Source organism: Spea bombifrons, chromosome 7 (genome assembly GCF_027358695.1).
Source record: "Spea bombifrons isolate aSpeBom1 chromosome 7, aSpeBom1.2.pri, whole genome shotgun sequence".
NCBI lineage: Eukaryota > Metazoa > Chordata > Amphibia > Anura > Pelobatidae > Spea > Spea bombifrons.
The window spans coordinates 10409530-10426730 of record NC_071093.1 but is presented as its reverse complement, the minus strand read 5'-3'; the positions used below and the strand labels follow the sequence as shown (position 1 = coordinate 10426730).

The 17201-nt window shown below is 36.1% G+C and overlaps 1 protein-coding gene across 2 annotated transcripts in view; it reads left to right on the top strand.

Moving 5' to 3' along the window:
- The window catches only part of STK39 (serine/threonine kinase 39), a 95028-nt gene extending 78041 nt beyond the window's left edge, over positions 1 to 16987 (top strand). For both annotated transcript variants that reach the window (XM_053470844.1, XM_053470843.1), the window contains 2 exons: positions 13554 to 13618; positions 16246 to 16987. In XM_053470844.1, coding sequence (XP_053326819.1) covers positions 13554 to 13618; positions 16246 to 16320 — 140 coding nt within the window. In that variant the 3' untranslated portion in view covers positions 16321 to 16987. The remainder of the gene's footprint in view (positions 1 to 13553; positions 13619 to 16245) is intronic.
- Positions 16988 to 17201: the final 214 nt, after the last annotated feature.

The following is a 17201-nucleotide window of genomic DNA, read 5'->3' as shown; positions in this document are numbered from 1 at the left end:
GAATTATTTCTGCAGATGCATTAGTATTCAAGACCTGCTATTCTCATATACCTGTGGGATCCTTATTGATGTTATTATCTGCTTGTTGAAGGGCATGAGCATGAAATTTCACTTGGCAAAAGGAAAACAAGGTATATTAACAGGGTGTAGCCCATCCCTGACCTGCTTATTTGTTTTCTTAAAAGTTCCAAGTTAGGTTTAACATGGATTTTATGTAATGGCGGACAAGTAATCATAGCTTGTGTTAGCGTAGTAGCAGTAGAGGCCACATTAGGTTTATGGAGTATGGGTGTTATAGAATAATTGTTTTTGGTGACATTACTGGTATGGTCTCAATCAATTAACAAGTACTCATATATCTAAGATTAATAGTCAATTTAAAAGGGAACAAACAAACAATGTGTCCATGGAATGAGGTGTTCAGATCCTATCTGTGTTCTAAGGAGTGATAAGTGCCATTTAGACTTGAGATCTGGTGCCAGAACATTATCAGCCCCTTGGACATAGAAGACGTGGTTACAGTATATTGAGATCTTATCCCCATAGGTACTAGACATGTCACACAAGTGATGATTGTACTACTGACACAAAAGGTGGACAATTCTAAAGCAAGAAAGAGTATGAAACATAAAATACACAAAAATAGTTTGGAAATGTTTATGTAATATATACATTTTACCTATGTTCAAGAATACTTCCCTGTCCTCTACATCCTCTAAATATCTGGCCTATGTTCAAGAATAAAAAACAACCCCGATCAAGTTTTGGCATTGGATACCATGAATGTGTCCAGCTAAATATGTTTCATTTAACTCAGAATAGTTTTCACAATGGAACTTCATGGTAAAATGTAATCTTGATAGTTTTCTAAGTGGCCTCTTGGTGCCAGTAATATTAAGTGTGTTTGCAACATTTTTATTAAATGCTGATTGGGGTTGGTTGTCGTTAGCAGTATTGTAATTTCTGAATCCCGTGGTGCATGGTGAACATCAGCATAGATTATTTGATAGGAAAATAGGTTGTTATGTGATTCTGTTGATAGCTGTAAAAAAAATGTTAATTGTTGTCAAATTGGTTTGTAAAATAAGAGTAAAGTATTATAAAGCAGTGAAGCCTTTACAGTTTACGCATTGTGTTATTTGCACAGTTGCTAATAATAATTATTATTATTAATATTATTATTTGATGAGCTGATGCATTACAGTGTTTCCTATTACATTTGTTTTAAAATCAGTTTGCAAAATTGCATGTTATATGGCTATGTGATTGGATACAGTATGATGAACAGCTGTAGCAGACCGGCACATCTGTCACTCACAGCTGTGTTGTCAAGGAAACCAGTCCAAAGAATAGAAAAAGAACATTAGAAAAGAAAATATATGTAAATGAGAAAAAACATTAGACAGAGAATACTTTGTTTGCCAGCTGGAAATAAATGTTAAATAAGAAAGAATCCTGAAGAATGTTTCTTTAAAATGTAAATGTTATTATGTCAGTGGTAGGAAAAGTTAGCATGCGTCATCATTAAAATTATTTAAGTACAGATCAGTCTGTGTGTGACTTTCTGACCTGAGCTAATATTAAAAGAAATGGGGAAGCTGACATAAACATTGGTAGGTAAAGAGATGAGAATCAGAGAAACTGACAGACATCAACAGCGAACATAATAAGTAATTAGACATATACAGAACTCGGAGACAGACAGGCAAGACTCGGTGAAAGAGATAAACAAGACAAAACATTGAGATAAGTATTAATAGACAGAGAGACACAGATATAGTGAAAAGTAGACAGTTACAGACCGACACAGAAAAGCATAGCACAGACAGAAATACAGATAGACAGGGCAGATACTCAGAGCAGGTACTCAAGTTACAGACTTAATGAGGAACATGGATATAGTCCTACTGCTACAAGAGAAGATGCAGTCTTTGGTCAAAGTTGATTGTCTTAAAGGGCTAACATGAAAAAGTGCTAGATTTCCATCAAGAGTGTGAACACAATGAAGTGTTAAATGTTAATAGTGGGGCATAAAACCATAATCTTGGTCAAATCCATCCTTCTTTTGAGTTTTAGGCATTGATATATTTGAATTCTCAGGCTTTAATGAAGTTGCCATTTAATGTTAATTCAATGGGTCTGATATTGTGTGTCCAAGTGTTGAGACATGTTGGCCAAAGAGTGTTCTCATCTCCTATGTAGAGTGTCTATGATGATTAAGACATAATTGGAGGGGTTGTTGGGTTTCACTCTCATATTTTACTGAGACAATTCATGCATTGTTTGCAATAAACCACTTTGTTGGATTTGCAAGTGAATGATTCGTGAATTCTAGCAGTTCTGTCGTACACATCTTGAAGTGTGGTTTTATAGAAAATGAGTAGAGACCCTCAATTAAAAAAATGAAAACAAAGCAAAGAGCTCTGAATTTTCATTTGAATTTTGTTTTTTCCACTTTCACTCACTCTTATTCATGCTCTGAATGAGCCTCAGAGAGTGAATGAGAGTGACAACAAATTTAATTTGCGAATGAGAAAATCCCTCTGCATTTCATGAAGGTCCGGGGAAAAAATGAATTGTCTGAAAACAAATGGACCAAAAGCAAAACACAAAAATGTGTCTGAATCATTTTTGGTACATTTGCACAAGTTCACTGGAAAGTATACATTTAAAAAACAAATTCATATCCAAAATACTAATAACAATTATGCTTTCCAGTTTTGGGTTCAATAGTGTCTTTACATCCCATGTGATAGTGTCCCTTTAGGAATGAAGCCTTTTTTTCTTATGAGGGTTGCCTTCATAATGTTATTGTGGATCTTGATGTAGTATGTCATTTTTTGGTAGCAGTGACCTACAAACAATATACATATGTTTCATGTCTGTCTGTCTATCCGTCCATCTATCTACTCCAGGTACTGGTTATCGGGCAACCCGAGCAAGTGCCCAGTGGGGGGCGCCCAATGAAGCCTCCCACACACTTGTATTGCCCCCAGAGGTTGTCCTAAACCTGTATTATAGTGTGCGGCTGCCGGCTGGGTACATAGCTGCATTTTCCAAAAAGAACGCAGCATGTGATTCTACTTATCCAACCGCTGGACGCACATCCGTCATTTTTCTGGCTGCTGACTAGTGCCAGGGTCATTTGTCAGTCCTGCCCTGATTACTTGCCCTGTACACTGCTTTTGATATAAGGTTACAACACAGATTTATGAACCTTCCTGTATTTTCTTTTTAAACCAAAGCCCAGAATGCAGTGATTATGCACCAAGTTTGCTAATATGTTTGAGATTTCAAGGTCAGCTCATTTTCAAAGTTCAGATGTTTGTGTAATTAAAACAAAAAGGTCACCGTTGTGTGAATGGCTCTTGTTTTCTCATTGAATTCATGAGGGCAGCAGAACTAAGCGTCTCTCTGATTTATTTTGAACTCAGCCTAACCAAAAGTTGGAAAGCATTTGTGCGCGCTATCATTTTGAATGGCATTCCCTACATTACAATATGAAACGGTGTATGAGTTCATCGCAAAATAGAGCTTACACAGAAAAAGCAATTGAATAAGCAGACATATCCTTGATTCCGTTGACAGTCTGTGGTCTTTGTTTATGAGAGAGCGGGATTGTGGGTAAAGGATTGTACAACCTGTTAATCAATAGTTCTATCTGAATAATCTCTTGTACCGGCCTTTCACATTCGGAGCATGTATTGAAGTTTAAGAACTTTTTTTTTTTGAAGTGATCCATCATGTAGCACAGCAAAAATTAAATGAGCAGAGGCTGTCAAAAATGTCAGCATGATAGCAGTGTGGTTCAGCGAGGCTGAACCCTGGAGATAAAGCTTACCTATATGCCTCATTTTTTTTAAAAAAATGGAACACATTATTAATTTTTATAGAGAGTAACAAAACTTGATCCAAGTCATGATGAAGGTGGCGCATGTCAACCATCCTGTCCCGTTGAAAGGAGAAGATTTACTCAGGTTCCTTATTCATCATATTTAAAAAAAAAATAAAATAGAGACATTCAAAGGTATCCAAGGAAGAAGGAGGATGGATTGGAGCATGAAATTAATTAGTATCAATGAATTACCCATTATTAAAAAAAATCTCAACTATAATAAAATAAAATATTCATTGTTTAATTAATTACATTAATTAGAACATGAAGTATAAGTTGGTGTGTAAAATATGTTCCATCTTAAATTCTACACGTTTCCATAAAATTAATTGGACCTAAACTCTCATCTCAAGCAAGCCGTGAATTTCTCATAGTAGGGGGGAGTGGAGAGTAGGTGGTAATGGGGGCCAAAACACAACTCCTCTGCCCGGGTAATTGAACAGACAACCCGATGAAGTCATGGTAAATTTCTAATTATGGCAATTATTAGAACCAGAATTATTGTCATTCCTTATTGTGATATAAACAGAAACATACATACAATAAATGTCGTTAATGCAAGATTAGAGTCTAGAAGGAATTGGGGCAGAACGGATATAAGGTAAATAGGAGGCCAGCACAATGCTCAATGATGAGTTTTAATAAACTGATGAAGAACACTATTCTAGGTCTCTAAAGAGTGCAGAAGAGTCTAAGACATAAATAATCTCACGCAAGAAAGAAGCCACAGGCAAAGAACATTGCACCAGTTCAGCTTAAACAAATATAATCATATGTGGATTTTCTTCTGTTTGGCACAAAAGACAGCCTTTTGATTGTCTTGAAGGCAGTTGCAGAGTCTTAGGGCATACTATAGTATAGCTGTGATAAATGAACAACAATAAACATTTAACCATACGTCTAGAGATGAAACTGAGCCTATGGGATTAGAGATGCGATTGTATAGTATTTTGACCCGGTGCTTATCTTGATTTTATAGATCATACATACTAGAGAAAAGGAGACAATGTGGAGACTAGAGGGATCTGGGGGCCACTTGTACAGAGTCACAGAAATGACGTTGGGAGGGTTTAGCCATTAGGTTTGACAATATTCAATGTGTGGAGTTATGCAGATTGAGAAGATATAGGCAGTAGGGGTACGTTAAAGTTTTATTTTGTAGGCAGTGAGAATGATTAAAAAGGCAAAAGGCTTTAGTTATAGCGACAGTAATGCTTTCTCAAAAATTGTATTATTAGAAAACGAAAATGTTTCATGGCTGTTCAACACAAATAAAACATTAATTGCGCTCTCCAGAGTTGCAGGTGAATAAACCTTAGCAGAGCTGGCATTTTATACTTTCCTGTAAAAGCGTATTCACATAAGAAACACAAACACACAAACATACTTGCGAAAACAACACACACAACCATACTTACTTACATAGAAACACACACTTCTATGTTTGGCTGAGAAGGGGGAGTCCAGTAGCATACTCACACAAACAGTAACATACTTACACATACATACTTACACATGGTAACATACTTACACACACACACTCTCACAGAATAACATACTTAACACACACAACACACTCACACACAGTAACACTATTGCAGACAATAACAAATACACACGGTAACATATTTACAGACACATACACACAGTAACATACTTACAGCCACACTCACACACACAGTAACATATTGTGTGTAAATTAGATTTTAGCTTTGGTGATTTAACCCCTTCCACAGCACAGATTGCGTCACAGCACACCTTACTTTGCTGGTTCAGTACCTTCTCCATTAACTCTGTATCCGACTCCCTATTTTATCTATATCTATCATTTTTTTACATTTTATTTGCATGTATAGATTATATTGAACTACAATGTGTAATGTGTGTTACAAGAAATATTTGTTAACCCTTAAAATATTTCTCCTAGATGCCAGAGCTACCCAATGAAACCCAGATTCTATAACCTCCATATAATTGATTACTAAAAAAAGATTACTATTAATGACACGTACATTACATTTACTCATATAGCACCAGCAGTTTCCATAGTGCTGTTACAATCAAGGGAATAAATTAAAATCACACACAATAACAAATTGATACAAAAGGAGAAGAGTTCCCTGCTCGTGCGAGCTTACAAGCTAGTCGGTGGGGGAAGTGAATCAGTAGGAGAGGACAGCTTGGATGGGGATGAGTTGATTGGGTCCGGATGATCTGTAGAGGTTGTTGGTCCTTCAGATGGCTTGATTAGGATTATGGCTGTTGATTGCACGGGGAGATGGAGTTGCAGTTCCCTCCAGTGTAACTCTTATCTGTCCACTTATAAAGAGTCCACTCAGGATGAGGACCCTGCAGCTACAGTTCCAAGTGAGGCCTACAGGGCTACCTAACCAGTGGTTATATAAGGTGATTGTATATAGGATGCAGATGTTTCTTGTCTTAATTGCAATTAAGCTAGACAAGAGGGCACCAAAGTTAACCCTTTGAAATCAGCAGGGTACGGAGACAGGCAGGTGAAAACAAGTAGTTACAGCAGGAGATGAGGGGTTCAGAGGTGGATCAGATAAACAAACCTGTAAGAGAGAGAGAGAGAGAGAGATGGTTGAGATAAATACAGATTGTAGGTGTTTAGTTGAATGATGGCACGAAGACCGGGGCTGGAGAAATGGATAGCTCAGTGTAACTCTTATCTGTCCACCTATGAAGAGTCCACTTGGTTAACGCAGTAAAAATGTGCTACCGTAAATTAAGCCTTTAAAATCCCTGTGTTGTGTATAACAATAGTAAATTACATATATGTAGTGCCCAACTCAGACAATAAATTACCTGTTATAGATGCCAGCAGTCCAGAATTCCCTATGCAAGGCCTGATAACTGGCCTTATGACCTGGATGCCTGTGCTGGTAATTATCTTGTTTATTGGGAGTGTTGGTGGTTTATAATTGGCTTATCCCGGGGCTTAGACTCAGTCAGTGTGCTGGGACTGAGGGAGCGAGGCCAGTAGGCCCAACAGTATGCCTGGCTCAGAGGCTTGGTGGTGCTGAGGTTGGGGGCCCCCACTGGGCAGCGCCTCCCCCAAAATGAGGGCCTCCATTACACCAGTGACTGGGGGAGCTTAGGCTCTATTGCATTCTTCAGGGATGAGTATTCAAATCATTCTAATATAATGAAATACTTTTCCTTCCGTTATTTAATATATATAATGTCTCTGTAGCTTAAGGCGTACCACTTCACAGAATGCATAATTTTATAGTAAGTGTAAAACATTCTCTTGCATTTTACTAAATTATTATTAAAAAAAAAAAACATTACAACCAAATTGGTATACGCAATTAACTTAGAGGTAAATATATTACTTAAATTGCATTTATAGTACATTTTATGTTATTTTTTAAAAAAAATATAACCATATTTATTTTAGTGTATTCTTTCCTTTTAGCAGGATGTTCTAGAAAACACAATATTTCTTTTATACTGATAAATCGACTTAACCTTTCCATTTCATCTGGATGACAAATTCGACTGTCAAAACCTCAGTATTTTTAAGCACAGTTTAACGCTTTTCATTTTTTTTTTGTAGAATATAAATGTAGAAACAACATCCTGAAAGACCCAGGCTTTAAAAAATAGAATGCTTTGCTTCAATAAAATCATTTTTTAACTTAGTTTTTCAGAACAAATTTCTAATGAATAATTTATGCATTCCAGTCCAGCAGGGGTAGGTCTTCAAATCAATAATGCAATAAAAGTACAAGTGACTATAGGCTAATGGTAGGTTATTCCTCACTCATTGTTTACTATACATTAGATATTATATGGCTGGATATATATATATATATATGTCACTTACAGGTCACTTACCCAATATCAGTGATATTTAGATAATTACGCCTGGGTATGTGATCCCTTAGGGTTCAAACATTGGGGCTGCACTGCACTGATTTAATTTTGTAAGTTGCTATGTACAGAAAAATATGTATTGTATAATCGGAATTAATAAATCGACTTTGTTCTTATATTTAAAGAATAAAGAAACCCCACTACACTATCCATCCCCAAATTCCTCTGCTGTTCCTCATAAAATAGAGGCAGGTCAGTCTTTTTGCATCTTGTGGTGGCCATTCATATAGTGATGAGTAGACCCAAAAATAACCCTATTTTTCTGATTTTCTGATTTTCGAAGCTTAGATTTTTCATCTAGGACCATTTAATAAGCTGTTGGAAGGCCCAGTTTAGCAATCTTTCTACATGAGAAAATCACCAATGTCCTGTTAAAGAGCTTTTGGTGTTTCCTCCGGTTATAATTTTACTCCAACTACTCTACATTCCAAGATTTAGGCAACCAGAGTGGCCCTGGTTTCCAGTGTAAAATAGTGTAAAACGGTAAATACTGTAAAACCGTTAGAAACCTTCTGCTCTATGTGACTGACATTCAGTGTATCGTGCATAATATACAGATATTCAGCGCTAAGGATTATTCACAAGAGGTGGCTTTGATGATTGAAAGCTTCCCCCCGGTTACTCTGCGAGAAGTAAGAGGTATATTTGTTCCAGCTGTGAAATAGCGTAGTAACTGTTCTGTAGATATTTCTCAGAAAAGCTTCAAATGTTAAAACATCACCTACCATTTTTAACAGTGTCTGGAGCTGTTGGGTTCCTGTATATAATCCCCACTGGACATTTTTATTTGATTTTCCCAACAATGCAGATATGTAGATTTTTTGATTTTTTTTGTTATATAGGGACACATATAAATTGCATACGTCAATCAAGTAGTTATCCCAGTTTAAACATGTTGTATGAACAAGCTGGTTCTGTAAGCTGTTGGATCATTTACAAAGATATGTTTCCTTGTAATCAATAAACATTATTTCACAACAACATTGTTCTATTATGCTGCAGTAAACTACTCTAAAGTCTTTTGTTATAAATGACCATTATTACCATAAATAGCCCACAAGGTGCAGTTATTAGATCGGTGGAGTAACATTCTGGAGTATAGAAAAATGTGTAATTTTTGCCCATACTATTTGTTTATAAAATTTGATATTATACCTTCAGCACAATCAGAAAAAAATGATCATATTCAATTATTGTATTAAGTTTCCTTGATTGCCTCCAGTTACCTAATCCAGTTCACGGCACAATCTAAAGTAATAATGTAGAATGTAATAATGTATAATTATACGCAGTAAATGGTGCTAACATTTAACACAATATGGTATCTATAATACAAACAACAAATGTGTCCTCAGATCTCATCGCAGAGTTTTCATACTACGCTAGGAAAAAAAACATATTTATCTTTTCACAAAACAACTAGAAATATCACCCCAAGCGGACAATTAAATTCTGCTCCGGTGTTTGTAACTTTACTTACAGACTATACAAACCCGATATCTAATGCTCGCTTAAATAGAAGCCATACATTATTTATTGAAAGAATAGAGATACCAGTCTGGGGTGAGAAACATTATTCATTGTTTTGTCTGCTGTGCCATCTCATCCTTGAGCGAATAATAGACTATGAAATAAATGAGTTTTCTTTGGACCAATCAAAGTCAGCATATCTGGTCACTTAGACTGTATACAGAATGGCAGTAACGGTCCCTAAAGCACTAAATAGAGAGAACAACAGATACTGTGTTCCCTAAGCTGGAACATTTCATGTACATAACGTATTTTCACCTCTAGGAATACAATAATTTATAGCGGCCATCAAACTCAACTGCAGACATTTGTTCAATGTGTTACGTACCTTCTTGAGTGTCAGGGTGATGCACAATGTGTTGTAAATACATCTCTTACCCAGAGGCTTAATGGAAGTCAATATTAACCCCTTAATGACAAGGCCCGGGCTCAAAATGCATTGTTTTCAATGGGTTTAGGGACTGCTCATTGTCCTTTAGGGGTTAAAGAAAAGCTTATTATTATGTGCTTATTTAAGGTTCACCTGTGATCATCAAATATATCTGTTTCAGGTAGAAACAAAACTTCGCCATTCGCTGAATGATAATATATAGGAAAAACAATACGCTTAGGTGAGGTAACATGACATAAGATGAATCATTAATTCCGATTTAAAGTTTTCTCTGACTACATAAGCAGAAGGTAACTGGTGACCTGCTGGATATCTGATTCCTCAATACCAACATGGGAGGGCAGGCAAGAGGGGCACAGGGACCATAAACACCTACAGCTGCTCCAGGTTCTGCGATACATCTCTTGGGCTGCTTTATTACTTGACCACTTTTGGCTTTTCCAAGGGTGAAAGTTGCCAGCCCTCCACTCAGTGCTACTTCTGGGAATACTACCATAGTGCGTCTAAGATCTTCCTATCACCAAGAGCCCAATCTAGGCCTACATCATGTTTTCCTCCTGCTAATACTTGTATGTTTTTTCAGTATCCAGTCTTCTGAAGGAGATGTGCTGTATTTAAAAATTATAAAAGGAAGACAAATAGTAAAAAGTTCATTATTTCTGGAATCTTTTTTTGTGATTTTTTTCTTATAAGAATTGCAGTATGCTCTCCTTTGCTTCTTTTCATGAGATTTATCTGCTGTCTTATTTTTGTTCTTTGCTGTCAAAGAAACACATTTTAGCAATGCTAATTAACAAAATAATTACATGTTCATACAAAATGGTCCATTCATTTTAGCCGCATTTTCAAGGCCTTATGAGTCCCATTAACATTTCACTTTTGTTTTGTGGTTGTGTATTAATTGGTATGTTACCTTAAAACTCACAAGCGAATTATTCATTTTTATGCTGGAATTCTTTTTTTAGGGCTTTGAAAATTGAATATGAAAATCAAACCATTATTGAAACTGTGCCAGAGTTATAACCCATAACAGCTTATGTGTGGGAGGTGATTTGTAATAAGCATAGTAGCTCCCTGTTCCTCCAATCGGGGAGAAGGTGTGTCTGGAAGCTCCGCCTTTTTGCGTAAGTGCACCAGGAGGCTATGATCACCGCGAAGCAGATGAAGAAAGAAGACAGAAGAACAAGAAGAGGCAAGAGAAAAAGCAGAGAGCTGCGGGAAAGGAGACAGACACAAAAGCAGTCAGTGGTGAAGGTAGAAATAGATTGAGAGAAGGCGTGAAGAAGAGTTACAGAGCGTGTGAGAGAGATTGTGACAGAGCACGTTAATCATGTTATAACTTGTTGGATGTGTGCGTTTTGGGGGGTATGGTTTTGGGGGGCAGCAGCTTTTCATCCTTGGACCCAGGCAGCACAATGTCTTGGGCTGGCCCTGAATATATTAATGTCCTTTCTGTATCTTGTTTTTTTTTATTATATCCCATTTTTGGTATATATTTCTCTTATATTTCACTTTCCTTTTTTAAAAGGGAGAACAAGGAAGTAGTATGAGAAATCAGGGTTTATTTATAAAAGCAAATTGAAGGAAATATAGTGCAATCCAGGCCCGGATTGGCCATCTGGCACACAGATTGAATGCTCGGTGGACCACTGGCCTACAAAGCCACACACTAACCCTATCTGTGGCTCTAGCGGCAGACTAGGTGCATCTGCTTGCGGCCAGTAGCTGGATATGCCAGCTGAGTGCTATGCGAGCATAAAAACATAATGTTTGCCGAGCTTTCATCATAAAGTGGCCGCTGGCCTTAAAGTCCCAGGGCTGCCCTATCATTGCCAGTTCGATCCTGGTCTAATCACCATACCAGCAATTAAATATACCGGCAGATTGCAAAATCACTTTACTCCCTCACACCAAAATTGCTCTTTATACATAATTCCTCATCATTTCTTTACTCAAGTAAATAGTATTTGCATTTTCCGTTTAACATAATCTGCGTTACATCTTAATTTGAGATCAGTACACTTTTAATGCTGCAATTACTGTATAAAAAATGCATGTGAGTGCAGATTCCTAATTCTGGTGACTAGATAATTTCATATGTCATTAGGAAATCTATTATTAAAAGACAATATATAAAAAAAATTATACATCAGAAAGGGGAAATGTATTTTTACGTTTATATTATATTCTTTACTTAAGATTTTACAGAAGATTGACTTCTGTACAAACAGAAGTTCTGTTTATTTTGTAATATTGGTTTGTAGAAGGTTATAGGAAACCATGGCTTCGGAATTATAGCGGTAACAATCAAATGGAACAGTTTGTTCCCAAAAAGAAATTACTCACATTGCAGAAATTACAGCAATCAGAATACAAGAACATCATCTCTGCAGGGGACGTTTGTTCAATATGCTTTCTGTGCCGCAGAATCCTAACCGACTTGGAATGTAAAACATTTGTTTATTAATCTTATTGGCAAAGCAGTGATAATGGAATTCTAAAATGTATGGTAGACCTTATTCACCAAAAGATGCCTGGACAAGCATCACCTACGTATGATGGGAACTCGCCACTTGGGCAATAACTCATGTATAGATCTATAGGAGGTCTTCACAAAGACTTACAGAGGTATAAATCCATTTGTTTGGGGAATATCCTTGTATTATTTGTTTCACTTGTGATGAAAATCAGTGAGTAAGCTCCTGTGTTGCTTTGTAGAGCGCATATGTGACGACGACCATCTGATGAGGCACTGAGGTTATTTCAAATTAATTATTGAGGGCATTTACTAAACAAAAGGGTTGGTAATAGAGTATTTGGTTGGAACAATACTTAATACTATTGAGACTTAACTGAAGATAAAAGCTTTATGCTAAATGGTCCTGATTCATCTGGCAACAATACAATGTTTTTTGTTTGTTTATCATTTGCATTTAAGATATTCCCAGGCACTTTGTATGTTAATGTTGCTTATGTTTTGGTCTGTATGCCTGTTTAATAGCAAGCGGAGAGTGTATTGTAATTTCTCTGAAGCTCTAAAAGTGATGATGTCTGTGTTGTGTTACTATCTTAAATTAAATAACGTCCAGTCATTATTTATGTATGTGTGTATATTATATATATATATATATATATATATATATTGCCTTTAAACATTTGGGGTCAAAATAATGTTTCAAAATAACATGAAATGGATTAGAAATCCAGCGCAGATGGGGTTAATGCTGTAAATGACTTTTGTAGCTGGAAAGGCTAATTTTTAATGGAATATGTTCATAGGCGTACAGAGACCCGTTATCACTCTAATCACTCTTGTGTTTCAACAGCACGTTGTTTTCACTAAGTTTAAGTTTAAAAGGCTAATTGATCATTAGAAAATGTTGCAATTATGTTACAGCTAGAAATGTCCTTGTTTTGTATGAAAACAGCTAAGTGACCCCAAACTTTTGAACAGTTGCGGATATATTAAATCCGCATAAACAACATCAACCATGTCCACCATGATTTAAACTGCTTACATAATTAGGTGAAATAATTAGGCGTAACACTGAATGAATCATTTTGTGAGATTCCAACAAATGCATGAATGAGGCACAATTTGTTACAACTGAAGTTTTTACGACTCCAAATGCACAAGTCTAATAAATGCGTTAAGAATGGAGGTGGCATGTCTACTTTAAGGTTAAACATTTTCAAAATCTAAAAATCTCAACATATATTTGATATCATTTCAAATTTTAACAACACACCTCGAAAACATGTGGAAGGTCTGACACCAAAATAACGGTTTTCGTATTGGAACTCCAAATTTATGTCCCTGTTATTTTTATTTTACAGTTGCTGCTAACTTGCAGAAGATGATAGATGATCCAATAACCTATAAAACATCAACATTTAAGCTGGTGAGTGATTGTATTTCCTTGTATAGAAACATTATTTAAAGAATGAATACAATGGGGTAACGTACTAAAAGTATGTAGGGAAGACTAAAGGGTGCTCTTCCACCTACCCCACTTAATGTAACACTGTTACAGCTAAATGTAGCATTAAGAAAACCCTTACAGATATTATACATTTTCCAATGTTTCCAGAAAATATTATTATTTAATCATAGAGAATTTTGCTTTGTTCAGAATCTCTCAGGGAATCCTTAGTTATCGCGTGGCACAAAAGTAGGCAGTGATAGGTTATGTACCCCACAAAGGACAGGAACCAGGAGGTCCCAGCGGAAGCCGGCAAATAAAGGTTCAAACTTCTCAAATTAGCTTTCGTATTACAAAATGATAAACCGTCACTAATTTTAGCGATCATTCATAGCTATGCGGTGGATTATAATTTTGTAAAGAAGAAGCTATTTGAACTCCAGAACGAGGCCCCATAATAAATGATGAATTTGCAAAATCCTTTAACTTTACATCAAATACCTAGGAATAAGACATTTTCTGTGACCCAGACCACTCAACAAAAATTAGCTTGCGCTGCTTATGTCCCTCTCCTTAAGATCTAATGTTCACGAACATCTGTGAGGGCAAGGAGCAAGAACATTTTACTACCTTTTGGGCCATCTGTAATTATGTCCTAAATCACCTTGAACATCTTTACTATGTGCCTGCATACGTAAGAATAAAACATAATGTGCGGATCATGTATACTGATATGGAGTTGAAAAATAAATTATGCTTCTGGAAAATGTCTTCTCAACATCACCTTCAAAAATATATGCTGCAGATGTTCATAGAGATCCAGTTATTACTGAAAGGAGCCTTTGCCTCCATTGACCTCCACAGTTGCTAAAACGAGGTACAATTGTTTCCATCTAGTTTTGTTTCCAACTTACCTCTTGGTACACTCAACTGCAATGAGTGAGAGTGCCTCCAACTTCACGTCATTCCTGAGTAGTAATCAGCTCACGTTACCAGATTAAGAGATTCATCAAAAATCAGTTTGCCTCAAAAATTTGGGAATGCGATGAGGAGGAGCTCCTATTTTGGAACCTAACCCTTTAATCTTAGATGACTGTAATTGTAGATTGTACTGCAGGAATCCAGCATTTACCCAAACCGTGTTCTTTAAAATTTAATCTAAGCCATTACTGCTGGCATATATTTTTTAAAACATGAAATGTAACACATGAGAACCGAAAGCTAAACCTGTAAAAAGAGAGAAACTTCACATCTATGCTGCACAGAAGGGCCAACAATGTTCTGGTCTTTTGATGTATTGTATATAGACTGTTTCATTTTACCTCTTGCAATCTAATATTTCTTTGAATAACCTCCCCAATTTAACTTTCAACCCCAAATCTTTAAGAAGGCAAGAAACAAAAGTTTTTTTTCTACATCGTAAAATATTTTAAATATTCCAGACAATCTCAAAACAGCGTTTAGCGGCTGAATTCCTTTAGAACCTCATATGGCTTCTTCATAACGAGACTCACATTTCTGTGTAATGTAACATTTTGCCAGCACTTGACCCAAGAACATAAAGGCACCATTGAGAAATGATTCCTTATACACAGATATATTATTTGGATCACTGAGTAGAGATTCTGTTCTAGTCTCCCATTTCTGTTGAACCATAAAAAGTCAAATAAAAAAAAAAATCTTCCAAAAAGGCATAAAGATTCTATCCACCATAAAACCGAATGTCTATTTAATTTACTAAACCCGTTCATGCGCTCTTTGCTAAACCTTAACCATATAAATCATTAACAAATATATCTGCATTTTTATTTAAGTTTGTATATATCATAATGTTCAAAGTAATATTTAATGTATAGTAAGTAATAACCATTGATGAGCGTCATGCCAGCACTGGGATAAGGATGTTAAAAGCTATTATTATTGCCTCTAAAAAAAAACAAAAAAAAAGTTACTACCTCTTTCTAAAATATAAAAAAAAGACCTAAATTTCTACTTCCGTCATTTGGAACACTATAATCTTGCTTCCTAATCAGACAATGAACAGTTGATGAATATAATTGCAGCACAAAGAACAGCCAAATACCTGCGTACACATTTCGGGTTTTTTTTTTTTTTGCATTGCTAATTATTTTTACCTGCCTAAAATATAAAGAAACATTTTGCAGAAAGAATTTGTCCATTAACACCTAGTCTTAAATGGCAGCAGATTAAGCGTTAATTATTTGAAAATACATAACGCACCCAACTCAATCATTACACAGCATTTGTGCCCACGGTGGAGTCCATTTAACCCATTGAGTGACTTAGCGTAGCAGTGTTGCACGGTCACTTGAATTATTTGTCCATGTGATGTCAAAGAATATTCATGGATGGCGCCCACTTGAAAACGGAATGAAATAAACATACAAGTTCTTGCTTCGTTATTTTCTTTGTAAGAATATTCATGGATATGTATGATCAAAGTGACAAACTATATTGCTGTAATATATTTGCAAAGCGATGTACGCGCCAGCGGTATCGGCGTATCACGGTTGCTCATTTTATTTGTTGCGCTAGTTAGTAAAACAAATTCATTTGACAAAATAATTGTCATTTTCCGTTTGCAGGCGTCTGGTTGTGATGGGACTGAAATTCCTGACGAGGTCAAATTGATCGGGTTTGCTCAGCTGAGCATCAGCTGATTCATTTCGGAGTCTCTTGTATGATCACGGTGTGTGGAAAGCAGGAAAACGGCATGAAAACAGCACCATACGAGATGCGCCGCCGATCTAAAAATTCACAAAGTTGGTACAAGTTGAAACGCAACTTTAATCACTGCTGCTATCCAAACAGAAAAAAAAATGCTACTTAATGCCAGTTATCAATCAATTTGGACCCCCATGCTAATAAGTTGAAGTGATTGCACTTAACAATAAAAGCTCTATTTATTGGTTACATACGATAAGTATTTTGTATCTCACATGTACTTTTCATTTTCATTGTAAAAATTCCGATATTTTAATGGTACTGTTGTTAATTCACAAGACTACTTATTTTCTGTATGATTTGAAAATGAATATTCTTCGGCAAAAAACAGTTATATTAGCCAAACTTGATTCCTAGTTGTATAAAAGACTGTGAATTTTATTTTCATATATTTATGAATTGCACATCAAATGAATATTTATGGTTTCCGTTGCGTGTTACGGGCAACTATACTCCGCGGAGTGAGACAGACTTCTAGTTGTAGATAGATAATTTTGGGATCTTTTAAAGGCAACCATTGCTGGAAACTGGTCACATTTAACACATTATGTTGAGCACACTGTCATGGGTTAAAATATAGCAAACTTATGGGTCATGTGTAGATTTACTAAGAGGTGAAAAGTCGGGGAATTAAAAACCCCTGCGATATGTTTTGTGGCCTATTGACCGGCTGAAAAGCCATGTTCTATAATATATTTTTGGAATGTTTAACTCTACGTACACTTGCGCTTTGAGATCCCAGGTCTAACCTCTACATTAATAATTGCCCTACCTCCTATAATGGTCAGGTTGCATGAGATTTTTACAATGTCACAAA